Source organism: Drosophila willistoni, assembly GCF_018902025.1.
Source record: "Drosophila willistoni isolate 14030-0811.24 chromosome 2L unlocalized genomic scaffold, UCI_dwil_1.1 Seg196, whole genome shotgun sequence".
In the NCBI taxonomy this organism is placed as follows: Eukaryota; Metazoa; Arthropoda; class Insecta; order Diptera; family Drosophilidae; genus Drosophila; species Drosophila willistoni.
The window spans coordinates 8,833,836-8,849,680 of NW_025814048.1; the positions used below are offsets into that span (position 1 = coordinate 8,833,836).

Genomic DNA, 15,845 nt, shown 5'->3' on the forward strand with positions numbered 1-15,845 from the left:
GCACTGACCGACCGTTCGCCCAAAGCAGCCAAAACGATCGAACGGCCACCAACCAATTGCTCGTACTGTCAATAATTTTTTTTAAACATTTTTCTGTATCTTGACATAGAACGACTAAAGCCATAATTATGCAGTTTGATTGGAGTGCAAAGACTTTTTTCAAGGGGTGTTTATTTTTAACCGCAAGAATTTGATCTACATAGTATATTATTAGATTTGTAATGTTCATAAAATTGAGCTTTACTTTAAATATAACTTTTGAAATCGTTTTGATTAGAGCCAGAAAGCCTTTTTAAAACTTTCATTTTAGATTTCAAGTTTACTTCAGTCGCAAAGGGACATCTGATTGGGAATATTTATACACCTCTTCTTCACCTAAATCTACCTTTTTTGATTTTAGTTTTGCTAAATTCTCTTTTTTTTTGTTTGTGTATTTTTGTTTAAAACTAACTTCCAAATGATTTAATCTTTATTAGAATGGAAACAGTGCAAACTTGCTTCTAATTCTTTTTAAAAGGCACTCAACACAACGTGAAACGTTCCATGATTTCTTCGATTTATATGACGAAATATTCGTGGAATAGTATGAAACTTTTAGATCGTTTTCTGGATAAAAACAGTGAGAAACAACAGAAGTGAAGATGGATATGGGGCGAGTTTTCGTATAAATGGGAAATATATGACAATTACCACATGAATCATTTATTTCAGATAATAAGTAAGCGAACGAAAAAAAATTGTTCACTAAACTGATCAACTGTTCATTAAACTCATTGTTGTTTTTTACTCGCTTGTACTTTTTGCTTACTGACTAAAAATCAAAAATTTAAATTACTAATATTACGAAGATCGATGTAATTAACTAAATAGTTCAGAATTGACCAATTCAACAAGTGAACATATTGACTTAGTGAGTAATGTAATGAGCAATGTAACAACTGAGTAATGTAGTGAGTAACTGAATAATAGAGCAGTAAACTAAGCAACTGAACAAAATGAGTGTCTAGAAAAAGGACACGACTGAACTTGTTCAGCAAATTAAGCAATGTTTACCCAACACTAATTCGTGTATACAGTGTTGAAAGAAATAGTGAAAACGGCAACTACCTTAACCTCAAAATCATATTATTCAGTATTAGGGCAACTTTGTATAACTGTTAATCAGTTATACAATTATGTATGTTGAATATGTTTTCAGAATTTCGGGTCTAAATTAAAGAGAACTAAGAAAATTGAATTGAATTAAGCCCCCACCAATTTAAGGCACAAATCCATCTCTAGTCTGAAGCAGATGTCTCTGAAGAGTTTCCTTAGCTCCTAAGCTCTAGCAAGGATTAGGTGTTAGTTCAGTTTTAGCAATACTTTACTTTTACCCTTTTATTACAAGATCGAGAATACATATCGTGCCTTTATAATTATAAAAAGACGTTCTAAAAATGTTTTCTTATGAATCACAATGAATCGTCATTGCTTCTACGCATTATTTTTGCGTCACATTGATAAGAAGCAAACTTGGTTTGGGGGGGCAGGGACAGGGAGAGAGGAAGGATGTTGCAAATGGGGATGCAGCAGAAATTTATGGTCTTTGCATAATCAGTAACCGAATGACCGCGGGTGGGAATTCGAATTGACGAACATTACACATCCGACTATGTATGCCAACTATGCAGACGGGCGCTATCAGTATTTATTGTGCGGAATGGAGAACTGTTGTGTGTGTGTATCGGTGTGTGTGTGGCAACAACGGAAGCACATTTCACATTTGAGGAGTAGTTTGCCGTAGAGAAGAGAAGTAATGGATATGCAAATTTAAATGTTCGTTCACGTATCCGTGTGCTGCACCTTAAATTTAAAGCCACTGTGAGTCATGGCCAAATGTGCAAATGGTGCGTGCTAAATTAGATATCACACAAAGTGCAATGTCTGCACTTTGCACCTTGAGCTCACAGCGCACTCAAGTATTTCACTGTCAGAGAAAGAAAATGTCGTGGAAAAGCCAGGAGAGGAGGAGGAGGGGGTAAAATCTGTTAATTAAAGCCCTGTGTAATGTCATTAGATTGGCCTTTTGACTTGACTGTGCTGCCAGCCAGCAAGTGGCGAGTGCCATTTGGCGAATGCGCTAATTAAGTTTGCATGACAGCGAAACTGAATCATTCACACACTCACACACACACACACCACATTGAGGATAAAACGCATAGTTGATATAGATGTCGATGTCTTTTAATTGCCAGCTGCCAGCCTCATGATAACATTTAAATTGATTTTGATTACTTTATTTGATGCCTATAAATCAAAAAACAAAAAAAAAAACTACAAGATGCTAGAGAAGAGGAATCTCTTCATCTACTACTTCTTCTACCCGCGGATACTCGATTCTCCGGTTGGTTGTCCCTGCCCAGACCACTGCCCACTTGATGTCAACGTCAAAGAAACGAAACGAAACGAAACGAAACATTTGCTGCGATTAGCTTGTAAGTCCATTTATTTGACTCCAGTTAGACTCAAGTGAACAAACCACAAGAGAAATAGGAAACTGGTTAGCCAACTGGCCACATAGAGTTATTGTAGCAAAGTGCAACGACAACAACAACAACATTTCTATGTAGCAGCTAACGTTTTTTTCTTTTGGTACCCTTTCAAAAAGGGTATATTAATTTTGTTCAGAAATAGGAATGTAAGTATATCGCCATAAACATACCAATATCGTTATTAACGATAATATCACATTAAATATCAAATCACAATTATATTTACAAATCGTTTTGAATATCCATATAGGATATAAAATGGGCAAACAAATATGCGGGAGCCTCTGGATTTGATATGGACATGTATAAAAAATATATTTTTAGCAAGTTCTACGATCAGAATATAATCAGTAATATAAGTAAGACCCAAGTATCCTATCAATGTTTTTCCCTAGTCAGAAGTCTCGCATTATACAAACTATATATATTCTAGTTTAGCAGGACGAGATGAGTTCAGAGAGCCAAGTCCATCCGCCTGGATCAGCGAAAACTCCCCCCTAGACCTATATACATACATTGCGGGTTGTACACGGCTATCTGCAATTCATCCAGATCAGACCACTACATCATATTGATTCCATACAAACAGAGACTTTTCTCAAAATTTTCGTTATTTTCTGAGCTATTTTCATAAAAGTTGTATCAAATTTTTCAAGATCGGATGACTGTATCGTATAACTATCATCGGAGCAAACGATCGAAAACAGTGACTTTAATCAATAACTTCCTTACTTTTGTAGCAATTGTCAGAAAAATTAATATTTGTCGGTTAAATTTACCTAATAAAATCTGTACCAAATTTGATCAAAATCGGATGATTATATTATATAGCTGTCATATAAACAAACGATAAAATAGCATGCTACAAGCGCCTTACTGATTGTAGGCTGTTTCTTTCGCGAACATGACACTTTCAGCGCACTTTTACGCCTTTAAGTCAGGGAAAAGCAACAGAAATAACCTGCAAGTGTATTCAAACTTCAGCACGACCGAATTTAGCCCCGGCCCTCTAGTTTTATTCGGTTTTTGTTTTTGCCCACTTAAGAAATGCCTGCAAGTGGCAATTTTATCAAATTATTTGCACTTAAGTTGCAAATTCAATTTGGGCAAATAACGAGGTATTTTCTTTTGAATTCCCCAAAGGAAAAAAGTTGTGTCTGGACAAGGTGCTAGCTATCGTTTGCATTGCACAACGCTCCCAAAAATATCGAGATTATTTTTTTGGGGGGGGGACAATAAATTTTGACACCTTCCCCTTACCATTGGGTAATAAAAAGTTTCTTAAATATGTAAGAGCGCAAAGCGTTAACACACATTGTTGGTTGGCTAGCTGGTTAAACAACTTTTCGCCACAGACTGAGTGGCTACTTCTTGCCAAGGCTAAAGTTTAATCAATGTTTTTGGTTTCTTTTCTTTGTTGTTTTTTTAGGCAAAACGAAAAGGATTGCGATGATGATGACAAGGACGATGTACACGATATAATGCCGCCAGCGAATTATATACAAATTTCTCAAGGCAAAATACAATTGGTGCAACAAGAACAACAGCAACTGCAACTCCAGCAACAACAACAACTACAACTTTCTGCAACATTGGAGCATAATTCCAGTCTAGTGGGCAGTGGCAGTGATAAGGTAAGTGTAAACTGTAGTAAGAAAAAAGCTAGTCAATGTAGAAGATGGTGTTAGTTTGGCTAGTGGTGTAGGTTTCCCTCTACTTTTTGGTTGCCATCACACATGACGCAAAAGTTGTATTGGTATCATTGGTTTCATGTAACCCCTTTTAGAGCAAATGCAAAGACTAACAACAACAAATACTTGCTATAACATTTGGTTTTTTTTTTCGCCCCAGAAAGCTCTCTCACTCTCTCTATGTCTCACACTTTTTACAATAAAATTTCTCCGCATGCAAAGTCTCACCTTTTGACCTAACCTCCACCTCCATCACCTACACCGCCTACCAACCCCCCCTTTCTCCTTTTAGCTAACCACTTGAACTCGTTAACGTCCTATTTAAGACACATCCACAACTGGCAGTGGCGGCGTCGTTGGCATTACAGAGATTGATGAAGTTCCTTTACCTCAAAATATTTCCTCCTCTTCTTTCTCTCTTACCTCTCAATGACGATGAAAAGAAATGCCCTCTTGACATGCACGAAAACAACAGAACAACAAAAAACAAAAGGCCGATTTTTCAACACTAGGCTAGATTTTAGCTGTATGGTTAAATGATTGAGGTGTTCTTTTGACCAAAGTTCAAACATATGTATATTCTTAAACTTTTTAAAACTTAAATATTTATGTGAGAATTTAGATCAATAATGCGTTTTAGTACCCTTTAATAAGTAGTACAATGTTTTTAAAGCTATTTGTGAAAAACAAATTTCCCATAATTATAGCAATTGCTTTTTAGCAGGGACATTTTATATACATAGTCAACAAGAACATAGTTCGATGGGTAAAAATATAGGATGACAAGAAAAAAAATGTCGAAAAGCCCTTCAGTAAATGTCTTAGTACTAACTTCATTTAGGATAACTAAACATGAATTAAGCTGAAGGCCAGAGGTTACCCAAGAAAGACATCTTGATTTTTTTAGAGAAAGATATGCTTCTATATTTACTCTATTAAGTAACGGTTGCTTAAGAGAGGTTTTTTTCACCTGTTTTCATCGGTCTGATCAATAATTTCTGCGATTTATAATGAATTGACATTAACAAATATTGTCTAAGGTAGTCATGAAATTGGGACGGAATCACCAGTCGGTCTGTGGTCTAAATGGCAGGTTAAGTGGTCATACCTTCGGATTTCGCCCTTAATTAACGGGATACTAAGGTCTCTGGATGAGACGCTTCAACAATTTTGCGTAGAAGCTTGTTCTTGAAACCCTGCAGAATTTCAATGTTTGAGTTTGACCCAGAGTTGAATGTCCATGCAGGCATCAGAATGGCCTTGTAGAGCAGCAATTTATTGCAGGGACTGAGTTTATATCTCCTGCCTAGTAACCTCTGCATTTTAGCGAGTTTTAAGTTTAGCTAAGTTTTGTTGACCTTAATGTGAGCTTTCCAAGTTGAATGCCTGTCAAGGGTAAGGCCTAGGTACTTAGCCTTATATACATTTGGGATAAGGATGACTGGAAGAATGGAAAGGGATCTCTCAAAAAACTTTTGAGTATATTCACTAAATAGAATTATGTTTTTATGTTAATTAGTTAATAAATTAGTGCTTAAGGCCAAACAGTGTGGAAAGCAGCTTCAATAATTAGAGTTGATGATCATCTATGTACACTTGAAAACGAAGTCCTTTTTCGTAGCGTCTCGATTCATCGTATTCATGTTTCCTATTAGATTTCGATAAACCAAAATGTATTGAACCTTGCGTTTAAGCCGACTCGAAGTTAAACTTACTTTCATGGCCTTAAACTTAAGGTGTTTTGGGCATCTCTTGGCGTAGTTTTGTTCGGTTTGTCTTATGGGTTTCCTTCAGATTATTGGATGACGAAATACTGAGCATTTTTTATCGTCAAAATGTACTGTTATAATTAACACGAAAAGCTACAAGTTAGTTTTGCTTGAAATACTATGTTCTTAAACTTTAAATATGGGGCAATTACCATGTTGTGCTTTAAGCAGAACGTTTTTCTCATACCAAAGAAACCAAAAATGTTCATTCTACGGCTGACTGGATGACTGGTAAAACGTTCTGTTGTTCTTGTTGTGGCTGCTGCTATTGCCGCCGTTCACTGATCACGTTCTAAACTTCCGTGACGTTTTAATAGCACTAAGTATGGTGCGCCTGCGCACCTTTTGAGCACTTGATTTATGGTAGACTTACAACAGTCGTCGTCGTCGTCGTCGTCATCGTCATCGTCCACCATAAACAACTGCAAATGAATCCCATATCGCAGCTAGCGTGGAAAATCTTCTATGTAAATGGTAGTAGTTGGGCTTGAATGCTTTGGCAATGTGGTGTTGAATGTATTCCTAGAAATTCAAGACATATAAGGCCAACCATGACCAGGGTCGAGTTTTCAGCTAATTGAAGAAGCAGTAGCACACACACCAACACACACACACTTAGTCACATAAAGGATGGCAATTTATCGATTACCAACACAAAGATGCGACATAGACACCCACTCACAGCTGGCGGCCCAGTCAGTCAGTCAGTCAGTTTACAAATTTGCCAAATGGCATCTCGATTATGGGCAGAAGTGCATCTCTCCATCTCTAGCTCCAACTGCAGCTCCATCTCTCAGCTGCCATCAGAATCCAGTCACGTTCTCCACGTACAATTGCGCGTGGATGCCAATGTTTATGCTCTATCTCTCTCTTCCACTCCCTGTGTCTCTTTCGCTCGTCTGTTGCAATAAGAACTTCCTTCAACAAGTTCATTGAACGTTGTGCAATTTTTTTTTTCTTCCACTAGATATACATTTTGTTCAACATAGATTTCTCCACTCAGCTGTTGCACATGCGCAAAACAAATTCAATTTTCAGTCTGTTACCCATAAAAAAATCGAAAAAAACAACAGAAAAAACGAACAAACAAATTTATTTTTGTCTTGTTTTTGTCAAAAGCTATTAAAAATGTTTGTACAATTTTCAAATTTTTTTTCTCCTTCCCCCCTATTTTTTTTACAACTTCCACAACTAATTTTTAATGTTTAACAACAAAATATTTTACGATCTAAAAAACACAACAAAAAAAAAAAACTAGCGGCGTCACATTTTTTTTCTTTTGCTTTTTTGTTACTTGTTTCTCTTGTCTTGGCCCATCATGTCGACCTTTTTGGTTTTATTTTACATTAAAGGCAACGTTGGCCTGTGCTCTGGAGCTTGTTCGTGCCACAGTTGGTTTTTTGTTATTGTTGTTGTTGTTGTTGGCCATGCACAACACCTGCACAATGAACTGGAATCGCGTGCGACTCAAGTACTTTGGGCTTATTATTGCTAGAATCTCAAACAAAGAGTTCAATGATTTGTTTTTTCTACACCCATGACAGGCTTGTAAATTAAATTAAATTTGCCTACTGCCTTCTCTCTTGGTTGGTTGTTAGCCATGGTAACAGTGATTCAAGTAGTTGGCTTTGAACAATTTTTTTCTCTCATTACTGTTTCAATGGATAAGCCATACTATTATAATAAGACCCAAGACAGTCTAGTGATTGCCAAAATTATACATCACTTTATGTAAAGTTGTTTTAAAATAAGGTTCACCCTGTTGGGGCAAAGTGTTGACAACTATTACACAAAGAAAATCATAAAAATTTTATTTATGATAGTTAATAACTAATTTTTTGTTTTGGTACTAAATATTTTGACGACCATTTACAGATATTAACGTTTTTAACACTTGCCTTTTTTTAACACTAGGCAATACTAAAAATATGAGAAAGGACACTGAAAAAAGAGAATCTTGTGCAGTAGCTGAACTTAGGGGGTAAATAAAGGGAAATTGTTCCAACCGAAAGGTTATTTTACTTCTTTAACTGATAAAAAGACAAAATTCAAACCCCTAAATCTATAACTATGCAGATCTATCAATTTTCTTTGAATGCTACGGATTTACAGTAAACACTCACTTGGGGCGTACCGAATTGTTCGTCTTTGGTTCACAGAAATGGTTTTCATTGGTAAATTTCTTTAATTGGTCTTAGAATAGTGCTAACATAAAGTAATGTTCATTTATTTTTAGAATATATGTACATATTTTGAATTGATCTTAAATTCTTACGCTTGTTTTGAATTCGGATGGTTTTCTATCAAATTCGAATAATTATATGGTCCTCATCTCTTCAAACTTTCTCAAAAACTTAAAAAGTGTAATTTTTGTAATTTTTTTGAAGCTCCACCAAACGGTTGTTTACAATTTTTTCTTCAATCTTTAGTTCTTAAAGTAAAAACACTTTTCTGGTCTTGAATACTTTTAAAAGCAGAATTGAAGTCGTTTGAAACCGAATCAAACATTTCGCAAAATAGTTTTAAAAAAATCATTCTGTTTCATCTAAATTTTGTCTTGAGGATTCGCTGATTGAAGTTTATTTTCTTTGAGAATTTAAAGAAAATTATGGCCAAACACATTCGTTTGTCTATGGGGATCTGTTCGCGTCTAAAAATATATACCACGGGGGTGTAGGGCGGTCAAATTTCCCGAAAATTTGCGTCACTTGATTGATGGACGGCCTCTTATGAGATATTTCTTAGTAAGACTAAATTTCAACCAATATCCATAAGAATATTCAAAATAAAATCCATTATCATTGTCAAGGAAAACACATTTGGCATACAAAAAATTAACTTTCGAAAATATTTACACCGCTTTTAGCATTCACATAGACCTAAAATTTAAATGGCTTACTCCCTTTTAGAGATTTAGCTTTTAGTTGTACTTAAACTTAAATAAATGCTTCAACATTGCTTTAGTTGGTTTACATTGGTTTCACGCCTTCGCACATACATACATAACTACATATGTATATGTAAATAGTATATACACACACACACATCCACACACATTTCATATGCTTTTACTTTAATCTTGAGTTTTTGGCTAAGCTTAAAGAAAATTCCTGATTTGATTTTGGCCTTAAGGTTTCATACTTTTCTGCTTCTTTCTCTGTATTTTTGTTGTTCTTTTTTTTTTTTTTGTTGTTTCTGTTGTTGCAGGATATGTTATTGGAGAAGCGGCTAATAGAAGTCGAAGGGTCACTAAAACGTTTGCAGAAGCAATTCCATAATGTGAGTATGAGTATGTCTTGCCGGATATTGACTTGATGTTGGTCGGCTCCAACTTCAACTCCAACTACCAATTTCCATCTTCCCATCTAGCAGCTTCAACTTTATCACCATCTGTCCTCCTTTGCCCCAGCATTTTAATTTCCTGTGTGGTCAACTTACATACTACATATACATACATATGTAGATATATATATATCATATGGGGGACCATTAATCGCACTGTTTTTGTAAGGCTTGTGGTTTTTGTGGCTTTTATTTTATTCTATGCCAAAAGGTCGCCCTTCGGTCAGTAATTAAAAGTTACAAGCTTAAATTACAAACACACACACACACACACGCATACAAAAAATGGAATAATAAAAAGAAACTTTTCAACTTTAAAGGTTTATTCTTGAGAATCAGAAAATCAAAATTGCCATCTCTATCTGCTCCATCTTCCATCTTCATTTGTTTCTACCCCAAAAAAAAAAAAAAAAGTTTAATGGCCGGAACTTTTCATGGCTAGGATAGCCTCCTCGTCGTCGTCAACAACAACGACGTTACGCATTTCCGGCTTTAGGTAATTGAATTTGATAAACAGGGAGCAAAAACGAGTTAAATAGGCGCCGAAGACGCCGAAGCCACCGACGCCGGAGTTTATGGTGTGAAAAGAATAAGCAGCAGCGGGTGGCCTAAGCTATACCCAACCACTCTCCTTCTACCCCCCTCTCCACCTAACTCAAAATTGCTGGCGGCCGCACAGGAAGCCGAAGCGACACAAAAGTTCCTTTTCTTTTTGGCCTGATTTTTTGCTATTCTCTTTTTTTTTTTGGGTGAGGGAGAGATGAAATTTACGAGTATGGCCAAAGCACTTACCTACCCTCCCCTCGTACACCTAACTGTCCCCACACATCAGTGACTCCCTTGACTCGTTATCACTAGAACAGAGCCTGCCGCAGCCTGCTCAGCTTGGCATTCTTGGCACAGTGGAACGAAATTCTCTAGAATGAAATTCTATGTGTACTTCAAATAAAGTAAGTGAGTCTTCTCGTTGAATTAGGTATACCATGCACCAAGTAAACAATATACATATTTGTAACTTATAAATTCTGTTTACATGCTGCTTACTAAGCATATCTTAATATCTCGCTCATATCGCTCAACCATATGAGATCCCTGCGCCGTCACCAGCCAACTGCAAACTTCGCCCTTACGGCACAGCTAAGTTGGCTATATTCAGTCCGATATTGATCAAATTTAACTGCATTAGTTAAATATTTGCGGGAGATAGGTTTTTTTTTTCAAATTACGAGGGCGAAAGGAGACATTATAAAAAGTCAATAGAAGAAGTTTTCATACCAAACTTTATGTCTCTACCTTTATAAATAAATAAATAGTTTAAAAATACAATCAGTTTTGTTCAATTTGCGGGGGCGGGAGAAAGCGTAGCAAAATTCTTAAAACAACTCGATTACTGTGCATAATAAACGAGTCTACCAAATTTGGTAGCTCTAGTTCTTATAGTCTCTGAGATTTAGGTGTTCATACAGACGGACGGACGGGCGAACAGACGAACATGGCTAGATCGTCTCGGCTGTTGATCCTGATCAAGAATTTATATACTTTATGGGATCGGAAAAGCTTCCTTTTGCCATATATGTACATTGATTTTGACGACTTCAATATACCATTTCACCAAGTGAGTGCAGGGAATAAAAAGATGCAAAAGTTTCAATGCCTTGAATTTAGCTCTCAAGAATAAATTCGACAGCGACCTTTTTTAGTTGATTTTAAACCAAGGTGCGCTCCAGCAGCGCAAAGCTTCAGCTAGTCTACCGTCTACCATGCATGGGAATCCGATTACTTTCTGGGCGTATGCGCATTTTTTCAGCCTTTTGCCGTTTGCCTTTTGGGTTCGACATTTGGTGGTTGCATGAGAAAGAGAGATACATGAGCTACCGTTTCCTTCTTTGACTCCCCCAGCTCCTTTTTGGCAATATTTCTGCACTTTATCTGTCTGTAAATAACGATTAACTATGTTACTGGCTGAGACGGAGACGTCATTTTGCCCATTGCCACTGTCCTTTGGTTTCACTTAGTCTCTGTATCTCTCTCGTCGTCTGTGTGTGTGTGTGTGTGTAGAGGTTGGGGTATATGATATTGGTGTATTTGTGTGTGCTTTATTGTTATGGAAGTAAGTACGAAGTAGTATCTATCATTGGCACTCAGAGGGTGGGGAGAAGATGGAGAAGGACAAGGCAGCCAGTTTAAGTGGGCGTTGGGGGAGGGGCAAAAAGTGTGAATGTTGCAGAAAAATTGTTTGGCAGACAGCTCTGCCTCTGTCTATGGCCATGTGGCCATGTGAAACAATATAAAATGCTACGATTCAATGAATATCCATCAACTGATTCGTTATGCCCCCTTATCAACATCATCTGTTTGCAATTTGAAGAAGACAACCAACAGCTGATATTATATCAATTGTCGTAATTGATTTGCTATAGTTGGAAATTATTATTACAAGCTAATTGATAGATTTATAGAAAGAAAAAAACAAAGTTTCAGTTTGGTTTCAACTAACGGAACTGATACTTGGTTGGTATTAAGAGCTTTTGAGCTCTTCTTAACCCTACTCAAATTTGCTGACAGCTGTTTGTTCATTCCTGTTCGTTGGTTTGTTCTTGTTATTCATACTCATTTCGGTTATATTTGTTACACGAAAAACGGCAGCGGCACCAACAGCAGCAGCTGAGACGGCCGAGAGGCTTGACACTTAATCCTTTTCTATGCCATGTGGGCGGTTGGTTGGCTCGTTGGGTAGTTAACCGCCCCAGCCCGCCCTCTGTCCCCTCATTTTCCTGGCATGTAAATCGTTCAAATATTTATATATGAAATCAGAACGATAACAAGAGTAAACAAAAGACGTGTTACAGAGATATGGCAACTCTAAGAGAAAGTGAGTGTGTTGTAACATGATTTGTTTTTGTATGCTTTTAATCAGTGTAGGAAAGATCAACATCAGCCATCAGACAACAAAAACAAACGAGTCTAAAACAAATTGTTAAGAGCCAAGATGAGGGGGAGAACCCTAATGAAGGGCACAGCTCTAAGCTCTAAGCCCTTCTGATTGCACTCTGAAAAGAAAAATATAATACTCACGAATCGATCGAATCATAAATGTTTTTTCTGTTTTGTTAAACAAAAAAACAGTCAATTTTCATAAGACATAACAATGAGAAAAAGATTAACCACCTGAAAATTGTTTTTTTTTTTTCGTGAAAACTAATTTGTAGAAAATTTTAGCATTATAAATCATTCAAGAAACATAAAAAAAGAAACACTTACCTTTCCATTTGTTATGGTATTTTGGGCGCACTTAGTGTCTCGTTTATCTCGCTTTCTCTTAGGGTCTCTACAAAAACTTAAAATTTTTTTTGTACAAAATGTACATATGTATGTACAGACATTAACACAAAAACAAAAAAAAACCAACAAAAAAATCATTGGCAAATTGTTTAAATTGCAAAATTTTCCACTTTTTAACACGATCACTTTCACACAAGCACACATAACTCACCATTTGAGCTTGACATAGGCGTGGTGACTTTCTTCGTATTCAATATCACAACTTAAAAACTGATTATATAAACTTTGTTTTTACATTATTGGATTGCATTAATATAGAATTTAATAGCAAATCAAACAGGCAAATTACTGATTATATTTACATACATACAAATGTACAATGTACATTTGTATTATTTTAAATTCATGCTCCCCCACACTCATTCCAATTGGAGACGCCACTCTGAGTGGTGAATTTCTCTATTTCCTTTTTCTTCCTTGCTCCAATAAATTTTTTAGCCGCAAAAAATTTAAATCACCAACAAACTAATTTTATAGCCAATCAGATAAACTTTTTCTGCATCTCATTTCTTTGCACTATTTCACTTTAAGCACATAAAAATAAACAATTAAAAGAAATCCACCAAAGGCGCAACAAGCGAACACGAAGAATTGCAAAGTTTAACCAGTGTTGCCAGATGTCAAATTTTTCTTAAAGTCGAGGCCAGAATACTGGCAACTCTAAATAGGACAAATATCGAACCGATCATGATAACCATTTAGATTTTTAGTCTTTATTTTAACAAGAATTACAAAAGCTACCTTCTGTATTTATTTATTTATTATGAAATTTAAAACTTCTATTTAGCACCTGATCTTGCTAGGATAATTGATTCGAAAAAGGCCCATCTCTAGTTCAACCATCCATCTCTAGTTAAAATAACAGTTTACTTTTCGTTTATTTTTTTATTAGTTTTTAATTGTTTTTCTGTGTACCGAAAGTGGAAAGAAATTTAATACAATTAATGCCACTCACAATAACCAATAAAAGCCATGAGCTGATTGGTTAAAAGGATTCTGTTTCCATAACTAAATGTAGCTGAAATCGAATTGTCTCAAAATCGCCATGTAGCACTAAAGTCAGTAAGCTTTGGTTTAATAATTTTAAAAGATTTCTTTTATTGCTTCAGCTTTAATGCATTCATGTTTTTCATCAGGTTTATCGCTTGAAATCGTCGGCATCTATGCCCAGTCACGCCCATTGCTTCCATTCGAACACGGCATATAAGAAAAAAAAAAAACAGCATCTTCAGTCGAGTATCTTCTGACATGCAGCCAAAGGCCAAACAATGGCCAAGTTTTTGCCAAGCAGCATCAGTAGCATCAGCCACATCGCCAACAGCAGCCGCAGCACGTGCTCAATTTTTAATACCAATGACAGTTGCTGCCCACCCTCCTCCACCTATTCCACCATCTCTACTCCTCTATCTCCCTCTTTGAGCTTTAATAAGCTTGAGTTGCATTCAAACTGTCGCTGCCGCTGTCACTGTCAAGGCAAGGCAAGACAAGAGGGCAAAGCAGGGCCGGGCCGGGCAGCTGCATGGACTTCAAGTGACACTTGAAAGGGACGGAAGAGTTTGGGTAGAGAAGTGGAGACTGAGAGCCCTTGATTTACCCTGCACCCAATGACATTAAGTGGGCATGTGCGTTCAATAATCTATATCAAATTTATATCCAAAAATTAGAGCTTTTTTCATCTATAAACCACAGACGGATCGTGAGGTTAGTCTGGGGGGGTCTAGACACTCCTCAAAATATAGATATTTCTAATCATTTTTTACTTTTTTGACTTGTCTTTACGCCCAATTCGCGAATCTTCGGGCAATATTGATTAATCTTTAGGCCGACAAATTGCCCCCCTACTGATTTTTCGAACACTGAAATCTTAATTTTCTGAAAATAGTTTCTAGATCGGCCCATAGCATGGACTAATGTTATAGAAACTCAAACATTTCAGTATAGTACTGTATATCCTTGTATCTGTGTCTCTTTCCTTTAGTTTCTAGTTCGGTCCATGCTATAAAATAATGTTTTAGTAACTCAAACGTTTTACCACGTTAAGAAGTCTCCAAAGTACTATATATTCTTCTTCTATATCCCACAAAAAGGTTTCCTGTGTCCCTTTCCTGAGATTAGATGATTTCTGAGCTTTCTCGTTTCCATCTCTAGATCACGGTTCCAGTTGATACTCACACGACCCTCAAGGATTTCAAATAATTAAAGTCTTCCCCAAACTCGTGACCTGTTCAACCCTTTCAAATAGAAGGTACTATCCATGTCGGCACCTTAGTTTGGCCATGAACATCGTCGACTTGGTTCGTCTTCGTTTACATTGAATTGCTAATAAATTTTTGTTACAAACCGTTGACGGTTTGTTCAGTCGGAATTAAGTGAACAAAAAGAAAAGCTTGGATTTCTTTTCTACAACTAGAAAAATGATAAGAATCAGTGGATAGCCAAGTCGCCTCAAGCCTTTTTTGGTCTTTAACTTAGGGTAGGTCGCAGTTCAACGTGGTTAATGTTTGTTGTTAATTTTCAACCCCACAAATGTCCCTCCTGCTGGCTTTTTTTAACTCTTGATGATTCACCAACCCAAACCTTACCAAAAAATATGAAACTACCACCACACACACTATGCATATATGTATGTCCATCCGTTTGTAGAAGGGTCTTGACAGTCTTAAAAAAAAAGTGCAATGCAATTAATTTAACGAACATTTCGCGACTGACATTTGAAGAGTTCGAGTGAAATCCACCCTCGGTCTAGTCACATCTGCAGAAATGTTTATTTTATTGTTTACACACAGAAACTCACCCACACACACACACCATCCGCCCCCTACTTTTAATATTACTACCTACTACTTTTTCTGCTGCTTTTTGATGTTGCGCTTCATTAAATTAAAAACGGCCAATACATCAAAAGGGCTGGAATCAGCTGACTGAGAAAGAGAAAGAGAGTATGAGAGTGAAGAGTCAGAGGGCACGCAAGTGCGGCGAATTCAGTCTTATACTTTCGCCGCACTTTAGCCGGCTTTTGTCCTTGCTCCATGGCCCAAGGGTTGGTTGCTCTCTGTCTCTCTTTGGTTATCCTTATTTTGCCTTTCAGTAGTGTCCCACCAGCTGTCCTCCACTACACCAATATTTTTTCCGAGTCTGCCGAGTCTGTCGTTGTCTGCTTCCAGTTTTTC

General features: G+C 36.7%; 1 protein-coding gene and 1 long non-coding RNA gene across 5 annotated transcripts in view; one reads left to right on the top strand and one right to left on the bottom strand.

Annotated features, from left to right (window-relative positions):
* The window catches only part of LOC124460042, a 33,798-nt gene extending 21,165 nt beyond the window's left edge, over nucleotides 1–12,633 (bottom strand). The window contains exon 1 of the long non-coding RNA XR_006953996.1: nucleotides 12,595–12,633. This is a non-coding gene — a long non-coding RNA (uncharacterized LOC124460042). The remainder of the gene's footprint in view (nucleotides 1–12,594) is intronic.
* Nucleotides 1–15,845, top strand: part of LOC6639987 (serine/threonine-protein kinase pakF) — a 34,331-nt gene that overhangs the window by 8,713 nt on the left and 9,773 nt on the right. For 2 of the 4 annotated variants that reach the window (XM_023182084.2, XM_047010256.1), the window contains exon 2: nucleotides 3,961–4,165. In XM_023182084.2, the coding sequence (XP_023037852.1) occupies nucleotides 3,961–4,165 (205 nt within the window). Of the gene's footprint in view, nucleotides 1–3,960; nucleotides 4,166–9,198; nucleotides 9,271–13,715; nucleotides 13,734–15,845 lie in introns of those variants that run through there. The other 2 variants (XM_002062962.4, XM_047010258.1) reach the window with 2 other exon arrangements.